This window comes from Coenobita brevimanus, chromosome 90 (genome assembly GCF_032717465.1).
Source record: "Coenobita brevimanus isolate Jiangsu-jjx chromosome 90, ASM3271746v2, whole genome shotgun sequence".
Lineage (NCBI taxonomy): Eukaryota > Metazoa > Arthropoda > Malacostraca > Decapoda > Coenobitidae > Coenobita > Coenobita brevimanus.
The window spans coordinates 39,107,882-39,132,881 of NC_137043.1; the positions used below are offsets into that span (position 1 = coordinate 39,107,882).

The following is a 25,000-nucleotide window of genomic DNA, read 5'->3' on the forward strand; positions in this document are numbered from 1 at the left end:
ACAGGCACGCAAGCAGTGACTTTAACCAACATTATGTCACCCTCTCACGACACGCAGAGGGGGGAGGGAGGGGAGGGAAGAATGAGAGGGAGGGGAGATGAAAAATGAGAGAGGGGAAGGTAAGAGAGAGAGAGAGAGAGAGAGAGAGAGAGAGAGAGAGGAGGGGTGGCTGAAAATGAGGTAGAAGAGAAAGAGGGAGGGAAGGAGAAGAAAAGAAAGGATATGAAGGAAGGGAAGAGGGAGGGGAGGGGTGTGAAAGGAAGGACTGGGAAAATATGGAATGGAATGGGAGAAGCAGGGAGAAGGGGGGAGTGGAGAATAAGGAACAGGAAGGGGAGAGGAAGAGGGGGAAGGGAAGGGGGGAGGGATAAAGAGGGGAGGGGAAGAATTAGGACAAGGGGTAGGTATGAGGGGAGGGGAGAGGAAGTGGGGAGGAGAAGGGAGGAAATGTGGGGAGGAGAAAGAGTGTGTGGGTGTTAGGGAAGGGGGAGGGGAGGAGGTTGGGTGCGTGGGAAGTGTGTGTGTGTGTGTGTGTGTGTGTGTGTGTGTGTGTGTGTGTGTGTGTGTGTGTAATTTGTGTGGATGTGGGTGTCTGTAAAGGAAAAACCTGAGAGAGAGAGAGAGAGAAATACAGGTGTGAGAGGGAGAGAATTACACTGATTTATTAAGCCGTGGCAAATAACCAAGCGAGACATTAATATTCACAGCACACACTAATCACGCTTCCATCCCGTCGTTCCCAGAGCTCCACTTTAAGCTGTGCAATCCGGTTAAATACGATAGATTTTATTGTGTTGTAATCTGTAATCAACTGTCTTCCTTTGGGGGGATGGGGAGGGAGTTGAGGGACGTACACACACACACACACACACACACACACACACACACACACACACACACACACACACACACACACACACACAGGAAACGTAAAAAGTACTTGTCTGAATCTTGAGAGTTTGGTGGCGCTTCAAGGTCATACCAAGTTGTGTGTGTGTGTGTGTGTGTGTGTGTGTGTGTGTGTGTGTGTGTGTGTGTGTGTGTGTGTGTGTGTGTGTGTGTGTGTGTAGTGATTGGTAGGTAACTTGGTAGGAAAGTTAAGAGAGAGAGAGAGAGGGGGGGGGACAGAGTACGAGACGCAGACGAGACAAGGGATTGAGTAGGACGAGAGAGAGCGAGAGAATGGTTACTGTTAGGATATGTCACCCCTTCCTTTCTCTCCATATTCCTTCCCATCCCTTCCCTTCCCTCTCCCTTCCCTTCCCCCTCCCTTCCCTTCCCTTCCCTCTCCCTTCCCTCTCCCTTCCCCTCCTTCCCTTCCCTTCCCTTCCCTCCCTTTCCCTCCTCGTTCTGTCTCCCCTCTTCCTTCCCCTTTGCATCAATCCATTCACTTCACAGTTTACATTCAATTTCCTCCTCTCTCTCTCTCTCTCTCTCTCTCTCTCTCTCTCTCTCTCTCTCTCTCTCTCTCTCTCTCTCCTGATTTTATTATTTATATTGTCATTATTATTACTACTGTTTAGAAGATTATTACTATTATTGTTTTCTGTTTTTCGTATTTTTTCAGTTATTAATTGTTCCCATTTCTTCTCTCCATATTTTGTCTTTTTCCGTCCTTGTTTCCCTCCCCTCTTCCTCTTCGTGAAATTTTCCATCCTCTCATCTCTATTTTTTTTCTCTCTCCCCCTCCTCTCCCTCTTCCCTCCCTTCCACTCCTTTATTTTCAGTTTTTCTCGTTTATTTTCGCTTTTTTCTATTTCGTTTTTTCCCCACTTTCCCGTCTCATATATTTTCTCTCCGTCCTCGTTGCCCTTTCCCCTTCCCCTGCCCTTCTCCTCTCCCTGTTATCACCTGCATCCCTTTCCATTTCCTTTCTCACTCTCTCCTCTCTCCCCTACCCATTTCTTTACTTTCTTCTCCCTGTCCCCCCTCCCTCTTGTTCTCCCTCCCTTCTCCTCTGTCTTCCCTCTCGTCCTCTTCTTCCCATTTCCCTTTCCAAAGTCTCCCTTTTTCCCCTCATGACTCCCTTTATTTTGCCTTTCGTGACTACCGCCCTTTTTCTCCCTTCTCCTCTCCATCCCCTCCCCTTCTCATCTCCCATTTCTTCCCCTCTCCCCTCCCTTCCCATCTCCCATTTCTTCTCTTCTCCCATTTCTTCCCCTCTCCCCTCCCTTCCCCCTTCTCTATCCTTCCCTCCCATCTCCCCTCCCTCCCCTCCCCTCCCCTGCCACTCACACATATTCATGAGTTCCCTCTCAATTTACATAGTAAAAGCAGTGAGTCTGAGGCCTTACCCTGCCTCCCTTCCCCTGCTTCAGCCTTACCCTGCCTCCCTTCCCTTACTTCAGCCTCACCCTGCCTCTTACTGCCTCACTCTGCCACTCACTGCCTCCCCTTCCTTTCCTTTTGCCTTACCCTACCTCTCTTTCCCTCCACATGCCTTGCTTCAGTCTCCCCTTTCCTCACCCCATGTCTCACTGCCTCATCCTTGTCTTACCCTGCCTCTCCTTGCCTCACCCTGTCCCAGTCTCCCTCTCTCTGCCTACCTTACCCTGCCTCTCCTCTGCATCCTTTTGCTTTCTCCTGCCCTCCCGTATGAATGTGGTGGTAGCTGAGATGGTGAAACTTGAACATGTGGTAGTTGTGGTTGTGGTGATGGTGGTAGTTGGATGCTGGGTGGTGTGATGAAGATAGAGATGAGGCTGGGAGTAGGTGGTGGTTAAGGTAGTCAGGCCAGGTAGTGTGGTAGGTGTGGTAGTTGTTTTGGAGTGGTGGTGGTGGTAAATGTGGTGGTCGTGATGGTGTAAATTGTGGTGGTGGTAGTTGTTGTAATGGTGGTAATTGTGGTGGTGGTAGGGGTTTTAGGGTGGTGTTGTATTTGTGGTAGTTATGATAATGGTCGTGGTGGTAGCTGTGGTAGTGGTGATGGGAGGTGTGGTGAGGCTAGGGGTGGTTGTCTTGGTTACTTGGTAGCGTCATGACCCTTACCTCACCCTCCACTACCACCAGCACTGCCACCACCACTACCACTGCCACCACCACTACATTTGCCATCACCACAACCACTGCCACCACCACTACCACTGCCACAACCACTACCATTGCCATCACCACTACCATTGCCGCCACCACTACCTTTGCCATCACCACAACCATTGCCATCACCACTACCACTACCACAACAACCACTGCCATCACCACAACCACTGCCATCACCACAACCACTGCCACCACCACAACCACTGCCACCACCACAACCACTGCCATCACCACAACCACTGCCATCACCACAACCACCATCATCAATAACCAACATTTTATTTATATATTTATTTTTTATAGGTAGGCCACCATCCATTCACATACCCGAAGTGACTGTGAAGGATATCTGATAATAAATTTTGTGTAGATCTGATAATAAATTTTGTGTAGATATATAATTGTGTGTGTGTGTGTGTGTGTGTGTGTGTGTGTGTGTGTGTATTGTAATATTATGGAACTCTGATTTTCTTTTTGGGGGGAACTGTGAAAGTTTTTTTTTTTTCGTATCTTGTTTATGAAGAGTAAGTTGGGATGAATTAGGTTGGGTTACGTTAGGTTAGTTTGGGTTGGTTTGGGAAGAGGTTGGGTTGGGTAGAGATAGGTTGGGTTGTATAGGTTTAGGTTGGGTTGAATTGGGTAGTGTTAGGTTGGGTTGGGTTGAGTTTGGTTGGGTTGGGTTTGGGTTAGCTGGGTTGGCTTGGGTTAGGCTGGTTGTCATCCATCGTCAACCACAGCTAGCATCATAAACCAGAACTACCGCCTTTAACCACAGCTACTACCACTAGTACATTTACCATCACCATCAACCACAACTACCACCACCGTCAGCCACAGCTACCACAATCAGCCACAATCAACCACAATCGGCAAGCTCGTCTTCTTTCGTAAAAATATCCTTGAAGTTTCTTAAAGATGTAAGGTTATGTAAGAGAAGCTATTGAGACGAGACGAGGGGGGAGGGAGGGAGAGAAAGGAGGAGGGAGGTGGAGAGAAAGGAGGGATGGAGAGAGGGTTGGAGATAAAGAAGGGAGGAAGGGGAGGAGAGAAAGAACAAGGAGGGAGGGAAGGAAGAGAGGGAGAAAATGGAGAAGGAAGGGGTGGAAAGGAGGGAGGGAGGGAGAGAGGGGTATAAAGAAAGGAGGGATGGAGAAAACGGTGGAGAGAAAGGAGGGAGGGAAGGGTGGAAAGAATGGAGGGAAGGGGAGGAGAGAAAGGAGGTGGGAGGGAGGGAGAGAAGAATGAGGGAAGGAGGAAAGTAAAAGAGAAGAGAGGAACAGAGAGAGAGAGGCAAGGCTTTGGTTGATGATGAGAGACAGACCAATACGGCTGAGCACTTTAAAATAACCCTCTCTCCATCCTTCCATCCATCCATCCACTCGTCTATCCGTCTATCTCTGTCTTTTCTTCCTTCCTTCATTCTCTCTTTCTGTCCTTTCCTCTTTCGCCTCCTCCTTTTCTTTCCACTTTTCTTTATTTTCTTTTCCCTTCTTCCCACCCTCTTTCCTTCCGTCTTTCCTTCCTTCCTTGTCCTCTTTTCATCCTTCCCTCTCACCTTCCTTCCTTCCTTCATTCATTCCGTCGCTCCGTCCTTCCTTCCTTGCTTCTTTCTTTCCTTTCTTCTTTAGACTAAGTGACTGGGGCTCAAGAGAGATTTGTGGTGATATGCAAGAAAGGAGTGACGAGAGAGAGAGAGAGAGAGAGGGAGGGAGGGAGGGAGGGAGGGGGAGGTAGTGAAGAAAATGATATAGAGAAGGAGGGATGAAGGGAAAGGGAGTTAGAACGTGGAAGGGAAGAAGGAGAGAAATGGTAGGGAAGAGAGGGAGGGAAGGAAGAAAAAGAGGAAGAGGATAGTAGGAAAGGTAAATGAGTGGAGGGAAGAAGGATGGAATGGTGGGAGAAGAGGGTTAGGGAGAGGGAAAAGATGAAGGGACGAGGAGGGGGAAGGGAGAAAGAGGAACGAAAGGAGGAGAGGGAAGGGTAGGGGGAAAAGGGGAGGGTAGGGGAAGGGGAGGGGGAAGGGGTATCTCGACAGCTGGGTTCCTATTCATGTCTGTCGCCTGAAATGCTGTATTCAGGTCACCTCTCTCTCTCTCTCTCTCTCTCTCTCTCTCTCTCTCTCTCTCTCTCTCTCTCTCTCTCTCTCTCTCTGTCTCTCTCTCTCTCTCTCTCTCTCTCTCATTCATTTTCCTTCCCCTCCTTCTGTCCCTTCATATTTTATTTTCTCCCTCCCTTATTCCTCCTTCCTTCCCTCTCTTCCTCCTCCTCTCCCTCCTTCCTCGTTCTTTTTTTCTTTCTCTTCTTTCCTTCCTCCTCATTTTCCATCCTTCACTCATCCCTCCTCCCCCCTTCTCCTTTTTTCAATCATTTTCACTCTTCCTTCCTCCTTCTCTCCCTCCCTCCCTCCCTTTGCTAGTGAAGGATAATAAGGTCAGGTCCCTGGATGCTGAACGAGGTAAAGAAATAGGGAGAGAAGGAAGGAAGGAGGGAAAAGAGGAGGGAGACGGAGTGAAAGGAGAGAGAGATGGGAAGAGTGAAAGGGGGGAGGGAGGAAAGGAAAGAGGAAAGAAAGGAAGAAAAAAAGGAAAGAAGGAGGGAGGGAAAGGAAGGAGAGATGGAGGCAGGGAAGGAGAAAGAGAGGGAAGGAGGTAGAAGAGAAGGGAGGGAGAAAAGGGGAGATTTATATAAAGAGAATTAGGAAAGGAAAGAGGTTTGAGAGAGAGAGAGAGAGAGGGAGAGAGAGAGAGAGAGAGAGAGAGAGATGTGGGAGGATAGAGGGAGAACAAAGGATGGACGAGATGAGGGAGGGAGATAAGGAGACAAGTGGACAGGAGGGAGGAACGATGGGAGGCCGGAAGGAAGGAGGAGAGAGGAAGGAAGATGGGAGAGGGGGAAGGAAGGAAGGAAAGAAAGAGGAAGTAATTGAAGGAAGGAAGGCAAGCATAGAGGGCGGGAACGAAGAATGACGAGGGGGGGGGGACGGAGGATAAACAGAGAAAGAATGGAGGAACTTAATGGAAAAATAAATGAAAGAGTTAAGGAGGAAATAATAGTAGGAGTGAAGGTAGGAAGGAATAATTTGTTTAAAAGAATGAAGGAAGGATGGAATAGAAGAAGGAATGAAGGAAGGATAGAATGAATAGAACATGGAAGGAATGAGAAAGAATGGAAGAAAGAGTAAAAGGAGGAATGAAAGACAATCGGGGAGATCAGAAGTGTGGAAGCTGTGGAAGGGTTGACTTTCCTTCCATTGTCTTTACCACAGCTACCGCAATCGCCATAGCCACCACAGCTGTTACCACAACTACCACTACCACAATCATCACAGCTACCACATACCAAAACAGCCACCACTACCTTGAATTATCAGTACCATAAAGAAAAGTGAAAGAGGAGAGAAATGGAGAGGTGGAAGAGAAGAGAAAAGAGAGGAGAGGAAGAGGTGAGAGGGGAAGAGAAAGAGGAAAAGTCATGAAGGGGGAAAGAAGAGATGGGAAAGGAATGAGAGAGAAGAGGAAAGGGAAGGAGGAATGAGCGAAGGGTGGAAATAAGGAGGGAAGGGGAAGGAGACGGAGGGGAAGGGGAAGGAAAGGAAAGAGAAGGACAGGAGGAAGAAGAGGAGGAAGGGGAAGGGGGTCTAGAACAGCCAATCTCTGTCCAAATATTGAAACAGTAGGCCACTTGTTGCCACAGACAGACTCCAGACAGTGAGAGAGAGAGAGAGAATTTCTTTTTCAGTGTACGCTATATCACATACATACAGCACGCATCTCTCTCTCTCTCTCTCTCTCTCTCTCTCTCTCTCTTCCTCTCTCTCTCTCTCTCACCACTATCTTCATTAGTGTTGCAAACACACAGAATAATTGCCTTGCAGTGTGGAAGACGGTGATCAAGATTATTATCATCATCCATCCATCCATCCTCCTCCTCTTCATCATCATCATCTATCCATCCATCCTCCTCCTCTTCATCATCATCATCATCATCCATCCATCCATCCATCCATCCTTTTTCTCTTCATCATCATCATTATCATCTATCCATCCACCCTCCTCCTCTTCATCATTATCATCTATCCATCCATCCATCCACCCTCCTCCTCTTCATCATCATCATCATCATCATCATCATCATCATCATCCATCCATCCATCCATCCTTTTTCTCTTCATCATCATCATTATCATCTATCCATCCATCCATCCACCCTCCTCCTCTTCATCATCATCATCATCATCTATCCATCCATCCACCCTCCTTCTCTTCATCATCATCATTATCATCTATCCATCCATCCTCCTCCTCTTCATCATCATCATTATCATCTATCCATCCATCCATCCTTCTTCTCTTCATCATCATCATCATCATCCATCCATCCATCCTCCTCTTCCTCATCGTCCACACCTGCGTACTGATAACACACCTGTCATATTGATATTTTGGTACACACTTCCTTGATCATATTATTTCATTCTTCCTCCTCCTCCTCCTTTCCTTCTCTTCCTCCTTCCCTCTGTTTCTTCCTCTTCTTCTCTTCTCTTCTCTCTCCATTTTCCTCCTCATTCCTCTTCCTCTTCCATCTTTTCCTTAGTCACATTTCTACTTTGTGTGTGTGTGTGTGTGTGTGTGTGTGTGAATCTGTATGTGAGAATGTGCCCATCATCATGTGCGTGTGTGTGTCTTGTCGTGTTTGAGGGCATGTGTGCGGTTTGTAGTCATGTGCGTGTGTACATGTGTGCGTGTCCAAATATGGTGGCTCTTAGGGAGTGTGGAAATTACAGATGCAGGTAGTTTCTCTCTCTCTCTCTCTCTCTCTCTCTCTCTCTCTCTCTCTCTCTCTCTCTCTCTCTCTCTCTCTCTCGGGCGTGGTAGTGTCCACCTTTGACCTTGACACACCCTTCTCTCTCTCTCTCTCTCTCTCTCTCTCTCTCTCTCTCTCTCTCTCTCTCTCTCTCTCTCTCTCTCTCTCTCTTTTTCTTCATTACTCACCCTCAGTATCTCACCGTCTCTTTTTCCCTTTTCATTTTCTCCTTCATTTATTCTCCCTCTTTGTCTCTCTTCTCTTTCATTACCTCGATTTTCTCTCTACTCTCTCCATTCCTCTCATCACCTCTCCTCTCTTTTCCTCTCCTCTCTCTCCTCCCCGCTCCGCGCCCCACTTCACCCCTCTTCTCCATTCCCCCTCCCCTCTCCTCACTTCAACACTCTTCTTTCCCCTCTTCACCTGTCTTCTCCTCTCCTCTCCCCAGTTCACCCCTTTTCTCTCCTCCCGACTTCACCCTTCCTCTCCTCTTCTCTCCCCTCCCCTCCCCACTTCACTCCCCTTCTCCTCCCCTCCCCTCCTCTTCTCTCCACTTCAGCCCCTTTGAATACAGACTTCAGACGAATGACTTGGGGTACACTCACGTAGGTAGTAGGAAGAGGGAGGGAGTGTGTTAGGTAGGTAGGTAGATAGGTTGGGTAGTTGGTAGGAAAGTGGGAGAGAGTATGGTAGGTAGAAAGGAAGGTAGGAATGTTGGTAGATAAAATGAGACCTAGGTAGTTAAGTAGGTTAGTACGTAGTTAGGTAGACTGGTAGGGATATTGGTGGGTAAGTAAGGTGGTTGGTAGGTAGGTAGGCAAGCAGGTAGATGTGTAGGTAGGTGAGTAGTTAGGTAGATTGGTAGGGATATTGGTGGGTAAGTAAGGTGGCTGGTAGGTAGGTAGGCAAGCAGGTAGATGTGTATGTAGGTGAGTAGGTAGGTAGGTTGGTAGGGATATTGATGGGTAAGTAAGGTGGTTGGTAGGTGGGCTAATAGATGTCATTGGGTAACGATAGACAGATGGAGGTAAGTAGGCTAAATAGGTTGGAATATATATGGAGGTTGGTTGGTGTGTAGGTAGGTCTTGTAAGTAGATCAGTCGGTAGATAATAGTGTAAAGGATAATGAAGTTAGAGGAAGGGGCAGTATCTTATAACCTCTCTTTTATTCTTCTTGTCTTCCTTTTCTTTTCCCTTCTTCATTTGTCTCTTGCCCTCCTCCCCTTCCTCTCCTCTTTCTTCTCTCTCTCCCCTCTCTTCTCTTCTTTTCTCGTCTGTTATGTTTACTCCCCTCCCCTCCCCTCCTTCCTCAGCCTCCCCTTTTTTTCTACTCCTCTTCACTCCCTTCCCCTCCTCTCCCCTCCTCCCTCATGCATTCTTCCGGCATCTCTTCTCAATTTTCATTTTTTCCTCTTCGTTTCTTCTCTTCCCTTCACTTGTCTTTGTCAAATCTCTCCTCCTCTTTTTCCCTACCCTCTTCTCTCTTCTCCTCTCTTGTCTATTCCCATTTACGTAAATTGAATGTTTCTACGCCACTAAAATCAAAATAGCAAAATGGTGGTAGTTGTGGTGGATTGTGGTGGTTTTGGTGGGTGGTGGTAGTTGTGGATGATGGGTGATAGTTGTGATGGGTGGTGGTAGTTGTGGTAGTAGTGATGAATGGTGCTAAGGCTGGTGAATTGTGGTACCATGGTGGATGGTGGTAGTAGTGGTGGATGATGGAATGTTGGTAGTTGATTGATGCCACTCCCATCCTGGACTCCAGCCAACCCTTGCCATACCTTTCTACACCCTCATCCTGCCATACCATACCATACCACACCACACCATACCACACCACATTCTGTGTCACACTACTATACCCTACCTACCATTCCCTGTCATACCCTACCATACCCTCCCACACCTTCACCACCACCCTGCCATACCATACCATACACTGCCATCTCATACTTAGCCATGCCCTGTCATTCTCCGCCGCAATATGTCATCCTCTGCCATACCATATACCCTGTCATACTTCTGCCTTACCAAACCCCGCTATACTCTACCATACCATACCCAATGCTCTTATACCATATCCTACCATACCTTTGTACAACCATTTCACTATTTCGTAACGTTTCACAACCACTCCTGTGCTGTGTTTGAGAGAGAGAGAGAGAGAGAGAGAGAGAGAGAGAGAGAGAGAGAGAGATTAAAACTTACAAATACCAATAGATGAAATAATTGACAGAACGAAGCAAAGAAATAATAATAATCCATTTACCCATCCCCTTGAAATAAATAAATGAATACACAAATAAACAGATAAATCAATAAATAGGTGGATAGATAAATAGATAAACACAAAACATATTAATCTCTCAAACTTATTAAATAAATCCCCGGGAGAGCTGTTAAAAGAGATGGGGATTAAATGGAGGTGAAAAAGATGAAAGTGAAATAGAAAATGGATTTAGAATGGCGTGTTTGTGTGTGTGTGTGTGTGTGTGTGTGTGTGTGTGTGTGTTAGATGTGAGATTTTTTTTGTTTTGTTTTTTTGTTTTTTGGTACTGATTGAGGTACTGGGATTATTTTGTACTTTGGATCATCTCTCTCTCTCTCTCTCTCTCTCTCTCTCTCTCTCTCTCTCTCTCTCTCTCTCTCTCTCTCTCTCTCTCACATTCCATTCCTTCTTTGATCACCTCTCTCCTATTCCCTTTCCCCTCCCTTCACCTCCCCTCTTCCTCTCCTGTCCTCACCTCTCCTCTCCTCTCCTCTCCTCTTGCCCCTCTCCCCTCCCCTCCCTTCACCTCCCCTCTTCCTCTCCTGTCCTCACCTCTCCTCTCCTCTCCTCTCCTCTTGCCCCTCTCCCCTCCCCTCCCTTCACCTCCCCTCTTCCTCTCCTGTCCTCACCTCTCCTCTCCTCTCCTCTTGCCCCTCTCCCCTCCCCTCCCCTCCCCTCCCCTCCCCTTACCAGTTCGTACTCCGGTCATATCCTTCGTCCCCTTCCACACCGGTTCTCCCCCTCCCCTCCTCCCCCCTCCTTCTCCCACAACTTCCCCCTGTCTTCCCCCTCTCTCTCCCACAACCCCCTGCCGTCTCCTCTCCCTCTCCCATTCCTGTTGATATCCGCAACTCCCTCTTCTCCCTCCCTCTGTGTCCTTCCCCTCTCCACTCTTCCCCTCCCCTCCTTTCTGTCTTCCTTCCCCTCTGCTGTTCTTCCTTTCTCTGTCCTTCCCTCTTCCCACTTCTCCTCTTTTCCTCTCCACACCTCACTTTGCTCTTGTCTTCTCCACACCTCAGCTTCATCTCCACACATGATAGAGGTGCCGGTAGCAACAGAGCAGCACAGCAGCACGACATAGGCGAGCAGCACTTGCCTTCCCTCCCGTCCTGTCCCCAACCCCTCCCTTCCCCTCATTATTCTCTCTCTCATCTCCTACCCTATCCTCTCCCTTTCTTTTCTCACTCTATATTCTTTCTGTTCTCCCATTCCTCCCCCTCCCTCTTTTTCTCCCCCACCCTCCCTTCCCATCAGCACTCCTTCACCCTCCCCCCTCCGTCTCCCCTACATCTTTCCTTCTCCCCCTCACCCTCTCCCCAGACCACTTGTCCCCCACGTCACTCAGTCTTCAGAATTAATCCCCATCATTATCTGACCTGCCTTCACACCCCTTTCCCTTCTTAGTTCCTCTTCTTCCTTCCCCCGCCTCATTCTTCCCCCTCCCCCCTCACTTCCTTATCATTTTCTTCTTCCCTCTCTCCTTGTTAACCTTTCCATCCCCTTTTCCCAATTTATTCTCTCCACTTCTTCTTTTCCTTTCTTTGTCTTCCCCCATTTACTTCCGTCTGCCTTTTTTCTCTCCTTCCTTTTTCCCATTCTCTTCTCTCCTCTTCCATCTGTCTTCTTCCTTCATCGTCCGCTTTATTAGCTTCCCTCTCCTTTATCTTTCCTTCCTCATTTCTTTCCCTCCCCCTTTATTTTCTCTTCCCCTGTTTCCTTCCCCTTACTGTATCCTTTTCATCTTTCGTTCCCTACCTCATACCCTCCCCCCCACGCATCCCTCATTCTCTTCTTTCCCCCCTCCCACACCTCCCTCCCCCTCCCCCTCCCCGTATTCAGAATTAAGCCCCTTGATTATTTAACGTGGCTGTTGAAAGATGATCCACAAGACCCTTCCCCCTCCCTTTCCCCCCTACCCTTATCCCTCTCCCCCCTACCCTTATCCCTCTCCCCTTCTCCACCCCCTCTCCCTTCTCACTTCCCCTCTCCCCGTCCATTCCCCCTTTCCTTATCCCTTCCCACACTCCTCCTCCTCCCCATCCCCCTTCCCCTTCCTTCGTGACGTCACTGCAGGGAGTTGCTAGGGGTTGCAAAGGGGGGAGAGGGAGGGAGGAAAGGAAAGGAGAGAAGAGGGAATGGAGAGAAAGGACAAGGAAGGATGGAAGAATATGAGGTGGAGGGGAGAGAAAGGAAAGGAGTGGAGAGGGAAAGAAAGCTGAGGAGGGAAAGGGAAAGGACAGGAGGAGAAGGGAAAGGAGAGAAGAGGAGGAGGGAAGAAGAGAGGAGATGATTCGTTAAGTGTAGGTCAGGAGAGGGGGGGGGGAAGAGCAAGGGGATGGAGAGAATAAAAAGAGAGGAAGAGAAAATCGTGGCTAGAAAAGGAAAGGAGGGAAGGGGGAGAGAGACAAGAGGAGGGGAGAAGAGGGGAGAGAAGAGGAGAGGGGGAGAAAACAGGGGATAAAGAGAGGGGAGAAGGGGGATTGGCAGGGGACGGTTGCAATGTCGCGTCACCGTGAGGTCAATAGTCGTGTGTGCCTTGTCATACCGTTTTTGTGTGTGTGAGTGAGAGAGAGAGAGAGTGTGTGTTTGTGTGTGTCAGCTCCAGCCCGGGATCGAACTCACTCCCATTTAGACAGGGGACCGTTTCTTTTTCCACTTGACCACCACCTCCACCGTAAGCTGTGACAGACCATGATTCTTTTTCCTTACCTTTACCAGAATTTTCGTCCTTTTTGCAGTTTATTTCACGTAGCTCACTGACAGAATAAAACAGGACAGTGGCTCTACACCATTTCCATAGCACTTCTTCGTGACAAGCATCATATTCGAGGGATAATCCGTTGCTAACCAGTTGCTGCGGCTCAGTATTCAAGATGGAGAGATGGCAGTTATTGATCAGGTTAGAGTAAAAGGGATGTAACTACGTAGATAGGAAAACGTTGTTGTGAGAAACGTATAAAGCGTATCAGCAGGAAACGTTTAATAGTATTGCCAGTGTTGTGTAACGGTGTGTGTGTTGAATGACTGTGGTACACATTAATAAAATTCTCTCTCTCTCTCTCTCTCTCTCTCTCTCTCTCTCTCTCTCTCTCTCTCTCTCTCTCTCTCTCTCTCTCTCTCTCTCTCTCTCGTATGTGTGTGTGTGTGTACCAAGCCCAAGAGAGAATATTAAGGAGCATTATGTCATGTTAAAGCTGTATGTCATTTATGTAAATTGTTCTGACGTAAAAAATATGTGAATAGCATGTGTGCTAAAATGAAGATGTATTTGGAGAAGAGAAGAAAAGAGGAGAGGAGAGGAGGAGTGTGTGATACAAGGGGGGGTAAAGAAAGGAGAGAGTCAAAAGGTAGGGAGATGGGGCGGAAGAAGAGGGGTGAAGGAGGAGGGAGGATAGGTTGAAGGGGAGAGAGTAAGTACGGGAAGGAAAGGGAAAAGAGCAGTAGTACAGGGGAAGAAAGAGGAAAAAGAAGCGAGAGTGAAGGACAGGGGAAGAGAGAAAGAGAGAGGAGGTAACAGATATAGGAGATAGAAGAGGGGAGGGAGGAGAAAGCAAGGAAAGGAGAGGTGGAGGTGAAGAAAAGAGAAGGGGTAGAACAGAGGAGAGGCACAGGGGAAGTAAGAAGTGGAGAGAAAGAGAGATAGGGGAAGGAGGGGAGGGGAGAGAATCAAGAGCTAAGAGTAGGGAGAGAGAGGAAAGGAGGAAGAATGAGAGGGGAGATGGAGGGAAGAGACAAGGAGAGAGGGGGAGAGGGAAGGAAGAGGCAGGAGGAAGGGAGAGGGGCAGAGGGAGGGGAGACAGTGTTAAATAATGCTGAAAGTTATGATAAAATTAGAACCTTGGTGTTGCTTTAAAGTGGACGGTCTGGGGTGGAAGGTTGTGTGCTGTGGTGGTAGTGGAGGATGTGGTTGTTTGTGGTGCTGGTGGTGGAGGGGGTGGTTGTTATTGTGATGGTGGTGGAGGGTGGGTGTTGTGGTTGTGATGGAGGCTGTGGTAGTTAGTGCTGTCGGTAATTGTGGTTATTGGTAGTTGTGGTTGTGGTTGTGATGGAGGCTGTGGTAGTTAGTGCTGTCGGTAATTGTGGTTATTGGTAGTTGTGGTTATTTATGGTGGCGGTAGTTGTGGTTGCTTTTTGGTGGTGGTTATTGTGCTCGCTGTATAACACTGTCTTTATTCTCTTCTTTCTTCTGTTGTCTTCTTTTTTCATCATCTTCATGCCTTTCCCCCCCCTTTCTACCCCCCCTTCCCCTCCTCTTCGTACCACGTATCCCCCTCCTCTCATAATCGTCAGCTGTTTTCCTTCCTGCCCCCTGTTCTTCCTTTCCCTTCCTCCCCTCCCCCATCTACTTCCTCTTCCCGCATTTTCTTCACTTTCCCTTACCTTCTCTTCCCCATATCTTCCCCTTCCCTTCTTCCCTCTCCACCTTCCCTTCCCTTTCCTCCCTCCCTTCCCCTTCCCTCTCCTCCTCCTCCCAAGCCTCCCCCTTTCCCCCTTCCCTCTCATCTCCCCCTCCTCTCTCCCCTCCTCCCCTGCAGTAATACCGCCATTAAAGCGAGATATGTCACGTCACCGACATATCCTCGCACCCCCCTCCCCCTACGTACAGGTGCACACGCTGGCAGGTATACACGCGTACATGGAGACTGATACACACGCGTACATGAGTCCTGCATACACACGCATACAGTGTTGAATGGGGTGTATATGTGCTTGTACTTGGGAAGATGCACACAAATACACACATACATGCTGTATACACGTACACATACATACATATACAAAGAAATGAATAAGCAGACACACATGCATACAGACAGACAAACATATACCTGCATACCATATACATGTTTATAGTATGCATAAAAGCACACACACACACACACACACACACACACACACACACACACACACACACACACACACACACACACACACACACACACACACACACACACACACACACACACACACACACACACCAGACCGGATCGTTCAACCGCAACCACTCACACGTGTACACCCCGACGGAGATGCACACGAACAGAAACACACACATGCACACACACGTACACATGGGTGGAAGTTTGCGGTGGGGTGTGGCTTTGTGGGTAACCTCTCTCTCTCTCTCTCTCTCTCTCTCTCTCTCTCTCTCTCTCTCTCTCTTAAGAAATTGCAGGTATACACAGAGCACACAGACCTAGCGAACCAAACGGCGTGATCCGAATTTAACATTACTAGATACTGTTACTTTTTTTAATTAAGTAAATGAGCATAGAACAGCAAGCAGGAGGGACAAAAGAAAGGAGGGAAAGAGGAAGAGAAGGAGAAAAAGGAAGAGGGAAGGAAGTAAGGAACTGAAGGAAGAAAGAAATGTAGGAAGAAGTGAGGCAGACTTGAGAATGAGAGAGAGAGTCATCTGGCTGGTCACTGCACTACCACCCTCTCAGTAGCATCACGTGTACAGATATTCAGTAGTACTATTTCTCCTACTAGTACAGGTATTCAGTACAGTGTTCAGTGCTATTATTTCCATTACAAGTACACAATTTCGCACATTCATATCAATTCCTATTTCAATATTCAAATAATCTCACATAATAAATCCTCAGACTGTAGCGTAAATTAAACGTAGAAGAATTAAAGGGAGTAATGGAGTCTTTTCCGGACTGCCTTAGCCTAGCCCCGGGCCCCTATACTTCAGAGGAGGGGATAGGGTATATTGCGTACTGGGAGAGAGACTAACCTCTCCACCAGTACCGCACCAGCTCCTCCCAGTACCCCCTCACCCAGTAAACAAACAAACAGTAACACAGAAGGTATATTATTTCCTTCCTTTGTTTTGCCTTACGGAACACGGACATGTAATTTGCTTTGTGTGTGTGTGTGTGTGTGTGTGTGTGTGTGTGTGTGTGTGTGTGTGTGTGTGTGTTTGTGTGTGTGTGTTTTACTTTGGCTTTTGTTCTGCTGTGTTTTCAGTTTTTGTCTTGCCTTGTTGTATTGTGTCTCAGTGTGTTTGTTTTTAGCTTGTTCCAGACGAGAAGAAAATAGCTGAATAATTTAGGAAAGTCACGTAACATTAAGAGAAACTAGAAGAAGAGGTAATTAGATTGAAGACATTAATAAGACGATCTTCTTGAATGACTTACTAAATCATTTTCACATCAATTTATGTCTTGTCCGCCTCTTGAAGTTAATTACATCGGAAGTTACTAATTAGGCTGTGGTAGTTGTTGTGGTGTGGTGGTAGTGACAGTGTGGCGGTAGTGGTGATGTGATGGTTGTAGTGGTGGTGGTGGTGGCGATGGTTGTGGTTTTTGTGGTGGTGGTGGTTGTGGTGGGTGTGGTGCTTGTGGTAGAGGTTTTAGTTATGGTGATTGTGGTGGGTGTGGTGCTTGTGGTAGTGGTTTTAGTTGTGGTGGTGATGCTGGCGGGGACAGTTAACCACTATCATCATCATCATCTGGACCCAGCCCGTTTTCCTTCCATCCCTTCCTTTCTACCATCTCTCCGCTGGCGTTTCTCATCCCCCTCCCTTTTTTCCCTCTATATTCATTCTCTCCCTTCCCCCTCCATTCCTTTCTTCTTTTCTCCTTCCCTCCCTACCTTCCTTTCATCCAGCCTCCCTCCATACCTTGTCTTTCCACCTCACTGTATTCTGATTCCCTTTCCTTCTTTTCCTTCCTTCTCTCCCTTCTTTTCCTTGCTTCAGCCTCTTTCTTCCCTCCCCATCTCTTCCCTTCCTCCTCCTCCTCTTCTTACCTGTATCTCTCTCCTCCTGCCCCTTCCTCTCCCTCCCCCTTCCCCTCCCCTTCCCCAGTCTTACCGCATTCCTTGCTAATCTTCTTCCTCCTTCTCCCCCTCCTTCCCTCCCCCTCCCCTCCTCTTCCTCTCCTCCCTCACCTTCTCCCCCTCTCTACTCATCCCCACCTCTCTCTCTCTCTCTCTCTCTCTCTCTCTCTCTCTCTCTCTCTCTCTCTCTCTCTATCTATCTCTCAGGTGGAAAAAATAAAATAAACAGTCATCAACAGGTAAGCAAAAACATCACCTCTAATATTATCAACATAGTTAACTACAAAAAAAAAAAAATCCAGTAAAACAACAAACAAGCAATAAAGACAACAAGAACAGCATGAGGCAGGATAAATTTGTCCCCTCATTATAAAGGAATGTCTCTCTCGCGTGTCTAACCTCCCCTTCCCCCTCCCCTTCCCCTCCCCCTTCCCCTACCCCTTTCCTTCTCCAACCCCTTTCCCCTTCCCCCTTCCCTCCACTGTCACACTGTTTCCTGATTATTCTCTCCCCCTCTCTCCCCTCTCCTTCACATCCACCCTTTCTTGGATTCCCCTTTCCCCCTTTTTCACCCTTCCCTCCTTCCTTCTCCTCTTCCCTCCCCTCTCCCCCTCCCCTCTCCCGTCATTTCATTCCCCTCACCTCCCCTGCCCTGTCTCCTTATTCTTCCCCTTATTTCTAGGATTCCCTCTCTCCCCTCCTCCCCTCCCTCATTCCCCTCCCCCTTCCTGTCACTTGATTCTTCCCCTTTCCTCCCCCATTTCTAGAATTCACTCCTCTATCTCCCCTCCATCCCTTTTTACCTTCCCTTTTCTGTCTTCCTCCCTCTCCACATCACTTCCCCCTCTATGCTACTGTGGTAACTGATTATTTCCCTTCTCTCCTCCCCCTCCCCTCCTCTCCCCGCCCCTCCCCTCCCCTCCCCTCCCCTCCCCTCCCCCTCGCCAATGTCATTCACTCTTTCTCCCGTCTTGTCACTTCCCCTACACACACTAACACACCTCACGTCAGGGAGCTGGCAGTTGTGGTAGTTGTGGTTCGTGGTGGCAGTTGTGGTTGTGGTTGTAGAAGAGTTGTGGGAAGAGGTCTGGTAGTGGTGGTTGATGATGGTGGTAGCTGTGGTTGGTGGTGGTAGTTGTGACAGATAGTGGTGGTTGTGGTAGTTGTGATTGATGGTGGTAGTTGTGGTTGGTGGTGGTTATTGTGGTTTGTGGTGGTAGTTGAGGCAGTGATAGGGAGTTATAGTGGTGGTGGTTGGTGATGGTAGTACTGATGACTGATGGTGGTAGGTGTGGTAGCTATAATTGATGGTAGGTGTGCTGGAAGTTGGCGAAAGTGATAGGTAGTAGTGGTAGTGGTTGTAAATGGTGGTAGAATATAATGTTGGTAGGCGATGGTGGTTGTGATTGATGGTGTTGACGCAGAGCTGGGAGGGAGAGAGAGAGAGAGAGAGGGAGTCACCTGCATTCTAAAGTCTCCCCTTCGATTCTCGATATTAAGGACCGAGTATAAACAACTTGGCTTATACCCTCCCCCCCTTCTCTCTCTCTCTCTCTCTCTCTCTCTCTCTCTCTCTCTCTCTCTCTCTCTCTCTCTCTCTCCCTCCTTGTGTTCTTTCAAGTTTTCCTACCTTCCATCTTTTTCTCTTCTTCCTGTCTTTCCTTCCTTTATTTGTTCCTTTCGTTTTCGCTGTTTTTTTTTACCTCTTATCTATTGTTTGCAGTTTGATTTTTTATTTTGTCACGCTGCCTTTGCTTTTGTATTTCTCACATATCAAGCCCTGAACATTTACTAGGCTGCCCGTTTCCGAGAACTGATAATTATCCACGTAGGTACAGCCGGTATCAGAATTCTAGCGCTTCTCTCTCTCTCTCTCTCTCTCTCTCTCTCTCTCTCTTTTTGTGGTCTGTGAAAATAAGTGTCATTGGTGTTTTATTGTTTGTTGCTATTTAGTGATTGATTATTACATGTCCCTGTTGTCTGATTGTTTGTTTATTTGTTTGTTTACAGGTGCGACACATCCGACGAGACGGCGTGTTACCTGCCGGGGGGCGAGGCCGAAAAAGTGCCCTGAGTCGACCCACCAACCTCCACCCACACTCCACCCACACCCTTCCCCCAGCACCCCCACCCCCACCCACCCCTCCCACACCACCCCCAGCCAGTCCCCCCTCCCCCCCAGCCAGCACTGCCACCACCACTTGCACCACCACCACCACCACTGCCACCGTTTGCACCACTAACACCATCACAGAGGGGTCCACGGATAGCCCCCTCTCCCAGCAGCATCATATTAAGCAGAAGGCCCTACAGATTCAGCAGGCATATAAGCAGGACACCAAGCAGACGCAGAATCACCAGAAGGCCCCCCATAATCACCAGAGGCAAGGACAGCAGCAGAGGGTTAAGGAGGAGCAGCAGGAAGAGCAGTTGATTGAACCGTCATTGCAACCTGTCAAAGTACAATTATCCAGCGTTAAGCAGTTCAGGGAGAGGCGAAGGGAGCAGGTGAAGAAGGAGGAGGAGGAGGAAGAGGAGGAAGAAGAAGAGGAGGAGGAAGAAGAAGAAGAGGAAGAACAGCCAGAGGAAGAAGAAGAGGAGGAGGAGGAGGAAGAAGAGGAGGAAGAGCAACAACAGGAAGAAGACGAAGAGGAAGACGAGAAGGAGATTAAGGAACACCTTGAGAGGGAAAGGAGAGAGGAGGTAAAGGAACAGCCCAAAAAGGAACATAAAATTAAGGAGGAAGTTAAGGAACACGTAAGAAGCCAACCTAGAGCTAAAGAAGAGCCCAAGGAACAGGTTAGAAAGGAACACAGGATAAAGGAGGAATCGCGAAAGGAGCAGAGAATAAAAGAGGAACAAAGAAAGGAACAAAAAAGTAAAGAAGAAGTCACCCCACTCACGTCTATAAGAAAGGAACAGAAAGCCAAGGAAGAAAGCCCAGTGTTACCTAGAAAGGAACAGAGGACAAAGGAGGAGGCCAATACTCCGACGTCTCTGAGAAAGGAACAGCAGAGATCTAAGGAGGAAGTCAGTCTCGTTCCACTAAGAAAGGAACAACAGAGGTTTAAAGAAAATCCCAGTCCCTTACCATCGGTGAGAAAGGAACACAGAGTCAAGGAAGAGAGCATTGTCCAGCCGTTGAGAAAAGAGCAAAGAGTTAAAGAGGAGAGCAGCCCACAGTTGCCAAGAAGAGAGCAGAGAGTTAAAGAGGAAGCCAGTCCACAGACATTGAGAAAAGAGCAGAAAAATAAAGAGGAAAGTATAACCCAGCCATTAAGAAAAGAGCAAAGAGGTAAAGAGGAAACCACCCTCCAGTCAGTGAGAAAGGAGCAGAAGAGTAGAGAGGAGTCCAGTCCCACTCCGCTGAGAAAGGAACAGAGACCCAAAGAGGACCAGGTAACAGAGGAACCGCCACAGAGACAGGTAACAAGTAACAAGGAACAACAACAACAGCCAGTAACACCCAGAGACCCACCACCGCTGCGCCAGGTTAGAATCCAGCTGCAACAAGTGAGAGATCAGGAACACTTGAGGAAACAGCAGCAGAAGGAGGAGCAGGAGCAGGAACAGCAGGCCAGGAAGCAGAGACAGCAACAGCAGTCTGAGTATCGCCTGCAGACCAATAATCTTAGTAAGGAGAAGGAGAAATTAAGACCCCACCAGCCCCAGACAAAAGAGGAACCAAACAAAGACCAAGAGGAACGCCAGAAGCAGAAGACCCCTGAGGAAGAAGAGGAGGAGGAGGAGAGGAAGGAGAACCAAGCTAAGGAGGAGAAGAAGACCAAGGAGAAAGAGGAGGAGGACCCCTGTTCCAAAGTCCAGCTGCCTAGGAAACTAAAAGTCCAACTATCACGCCAGCTAAAGGTCCAGCTATCGAGGCAGATCAAGGACCAGCTCCCTCAAAGAATCAAGGACCAGCTGCCACAACAAATAAAGGAACAGATAACTAGACAGGCTAAGGAGCACAAGGAACACCTCTCTAGACAGCAGGCCAAGGAGAATCTAGAGAAGAGAAAGGAAGAGGAGCAGGAGGAGGCGAGGAAGGAGGGAAGACAGCCGCCCAGGAGAAGACAACAGACAGCCAGGAAAAGGACTGCGCCGTTAGACAGGAAAAGGAAAGTCACACGTCTACCAATACAGGACGACGATAGTAGTTCAGGTAAGTGTGGTAGTGTGAATGGAATTGTGTAGGTGTTAAGATGAATGTCCTGGCTGTTGTGGTAATTACAGGTGTAAATTGGTGTATCAAGGTGTTATACAGGCCGAAGATAGTACTTCAGGTAAGTGTGGTAGCTGTGGTTATGGTATTCAGTGGAAGTATGTAGGTATTAAGATGAATGTCCAGGATGTTGTGGTAATTACAGGTGTATATAGGTGTTCAGGTGATGGTGGTAGTTGTGGTAGATGTTATAGTGTGAGGTGCGATTGTGGTGGATGTGGTGGGATTTTAGTAGATGTTCACGTGGATGAGGTAGTTATGATGCTGTTATTAGGGTAGGTGTGGTCTTGGTAGTTATGGTGGTTAAAGTGGTACGGTAGTGATGGTGATTTGACTCAAAAGGATATCTTCAGTTATTTTGTTTAAATGGTTATTGCTTTAAGGTGAAATTGTTCGTAAGAGAAGGGGAGCTATGATGAGAGAGAGAGAGAGAGAGAGAGAGATGTGGTCAGAGGTAAGCTATAAAAAAGCTATCATTTCTTTGACCTGCCTCACTCTACCGCATTCTACCTCTCCCTGCCTCACCCTCCCTCAGTCTTTCTTACCCTTCCTCTCCGCCTCACCTTGCTTCTCATCTCTTCACTCACTCTACTCTCCTCGTTTTGCCATCTCCTGTCTCTCCCAGTATCTTATCTTTCTACTTCCCTTTCTCTCCTCTCTTCATCCCTTTCTCTCTCTTCTTTCGTCTACCATCTTCCTCCTTTCCATCTACTTCACTTTCTGTACAACTTTATCCCTGCCTACCTTTCCTTCCTCCCTCTACCGTCTATTCCTCTCTCATCTCTCATACCTTCCTCCCACCTCTCCCCCTATATTCTTTCTCCCTTCCCTTCCTCCCACTTCTCTCCCTATATTCTTTCTCCCACCCCTTCCTCCCACTTCTCCCCCTATATTCTTTCTCCCACCCCTTCCTCCCACCTCTCCCCCTGTATTCTTTCTCCCTTCCCTTCCTCCCACTTCTCTCCCTATATTCTTTCTCCCATACCTCCCATCCTTCCTTCTCACCTCTCAGCTCTCTCACTTTCTCCTTTCTCCCTCGCCTCCCTCCCTCTTCATCCCTCTCCACCTCTACCCCACCCTCTCTCTCCTTTCCTTCCCCCTTCTCCCTACCCCCCCGCCTCTCCTCATTACCTCCATGTCTCTAACTCACCCTTTCATCCTGCCCTCCTCCCCCTACCCCTCCCCACTTGCCTTTCACTCAAGGTAATTGCCCCTCCCTTCCTCCTGCCCTCTCTCTCTCTCTCTCTCTCTCTCTCTCTCTCTCTCTCTCTTTCCATCATCATCATCATAATGTCCCTTTACTCCTTTTCCCACTGGCTTTCATCATAATCATTCAAATAATTGAGAGAGAGAGAGAGAGAGAGAGAGAGAGAGGAGCCGACCAAAAATAAGCTGTAGAACAACAAGCATGCCCAATAAAAGTCAGAGAAAGAAAGTGAGAAAATTAAAGCAAGGAGAGCCAGCACCCTGCAAGAAAACAAAAACAGCATCCAACTATCAGTCTTAGCCGGCAAGAATAACAGCAGGAAGCAGAAGAAGAAGAAGAAGAAATAGGAGGAGGAGGAAGAGAAGAAAAAAATTACTTATAAAGGTGAAAGGAGGGGACAGTCACCCGGGGGCACTTAGCTGCTGTGCTCATCTCTGTTAATATGGCCTTTGAGATTGTTGCGTTTTTTTTTTTTTACTGACATTCCTGGTGTGATACAGGGCAGTTACATCATCAAGGTTACCATAGTTACCTCCACCAAGTGTTACTCGCGGTATTCATTTGATTCACCAACGCACGAATACAGGGCAGTAATCTCATCCAGGTTACCATAGTTACCTCCGCTAAGTGTTACTCGCGGTATTCATTTGATTCATCAGCTCACGAAGGGTAATGTACACCTAAGTCCAGTGGTGCCAGCTGCTCACACCAGGATTCCAACCCTGGTCCGGCAGTTTTCTAGCTGACACTGCTAATCACACGGCCACCGCAGCATAACGAGCAGCATTAACGATGACAGCAGCAAACACAAAGACAGCAGCAACAAGCAGCAGCTGTCATAAGTACAACAGCATCAGCATTCACCACCAACCACAAAACAACAATAACCAGCGCAGTGTGAGACGGGAGCTTGAGACAGGAAGACAGTTTTATTGTTTTTTGTTGTTGTTTTTGTCTTGTTTGTGAGGTTGGAGGTCAGAGGGGAGAGGTGATGGGGGTCAAGGTCATGGGAGAAGAGGGGAGGGGAGGGGAGGGAAGGGGAAGGGTGAAGGGAAAGAAGATATGAAGGGAAGGGGAGGGGAGAACAGAAAGAGAGAGAGAGAATATGAGAGGGGAAGAGAGTGAGGAGGAAGGTAAGGAGATACCTAGGAGTCAGGTGGAGGGAAGAAAGAGGGGAAGAAGAAAGAAAGTGGCATGGGAAGTGGAGGAGGGGAGGAATAGAGAAAGGAAGAGAAGAGAAAGAAGGAGAGGCTGAGGAAGTAAGGAGAGGGGAGGAAGAAGAAATAGGAGGAGGTTGGAGGTGTGTACAAAGGAAATCAAACAACAGACCTATTGGTGCTTTCATGGCTGGCTAATATTGGGTCATTTATCTATCATCTAGTCTTTATATATCTATCTTATCAGGAGCGTAGGGTCACGGGGCTAGACTGCTCACTCGCTGCATGTAAGGCGAAGGTGACCAGCCTACTTCGACCCTGAATGGCACTGTGTAAAGTAAGCCCCTACCACCTCTCGGATATAAATAATTACAAGTGTGTGTGGTTGGAGCGTCCTGACCCATTAGACCACCAGTCGCCTTGTGGTTATATGGTTACAACCCAGCGTAGTAAAACTGAAAGATTTCCAAGGCTACAGAGAACCATTTGGCCTGTCAGTGTATGTAAAGTCACCTAAAAACAGTACCACATCAAGCGAGTGGATGGTAGGCGGAAGATGGAGAGCCAGTATGTTAGATTTACGTACCGTTAAGATAATAAACATATTTAGCTGGGATGTGAAAGCCAGATACTTATGTAAATAGACTTGAAATATTATACGTCATTCACGTTAACCTGGCCCAGAGTTTCGTCCTTTTGCAGCTTGTTTCACGCAGCGCACTGCCAGAAGAGGACAATGCTACGGCTCTAGATCTTTTTCACGGCACTTCTTCGTGACTAGCAGTATATTCTAGTGCTCGTCTATTGATATAACTCAGGGTTCAAGTTGGGGAGTTGTCAGTTGTAGGCTCAGTGACAGGAAAGGACATTGCTGCGTCTGTACATCTTTTCCATAGCACTTCTTCGTGACTAGCAATAACTTCTAGTCACTTCTCGGAGCAATTTGTACCTTATGTTTATAGCTGGGTTGAAGAGGAAACGTTTTACTTCTTTTAACTGGAAGCGATTACTGATAATTTTGTAGCCTTTGCCTCGTGTGTGTGTGTGTGTGTGTGTGTGTGTGTGTGTGTGTGTGTGTGAGAGAGAGAGAGAGAGAGGGGACAAGAAAAGAGGAGGGGGAGGAAATTGAGAAATAAATGGAGGGAGGAAATTGAGGAATAAATAGAGGGGGGGAAGGAAAAAGAATAGGAAAAGGGAGAGTGAGGGGAAGATGAAAGAAGTGGAGGGAAGAGGGAAAGGATGTGACGAGATAGACGAGAGAAGAGAGGGAGAGGGAAGGAACAAGGGTTATATGTAAGGGGGAGGGAAACGAGGGAGAAAGGGAGGAAAAAGAGAAGAGGAAAGGGACGGGATGGAAGAAGGAATAAAAACAGGATAGGAGGGGATGGTAGAAGGGAGGGGGGAGGAAAAGGGAGGGAAAAAGAGGGGAAAGGGGAAGAGAGGAGGGGGAGAAGCGAGAAGGAGAGGGAAAATAAGAGCAGAGGAAGAAAGGAAAAAGAGAAGGGCAGGAATGA

General features: G+C 47.9%; 1 protein-coding gene across 1 annotated transcript in view; it reads left to right on the plus strand.

Moving 5' to 3' along the window:
• LOC145411680 (uncharacterized) overlaps positions 1-25,000 on the plus strand; it is a 139,845-nt gene that overhangs the window by 4,572 nt on the left and 110,273 nt on the right. Inside the window, exons 2-4 of the mRNA XM_080281686.1 lie at positions 18,911-18,965; positions 19,187-19,341; positions 19,594-21,062. Of these exons, the coding sequence (XP_080137812.1) occupies positions 18,911-18,965; positions 19,187-19,341; positions 19,594-21,062 (1,679 nt within the window). The remainder of the gene's footprint in view (positions 1-18,910; positions 18,966-19,186; positions 19,342-19,593; positions 21,063-25,000) is intronic.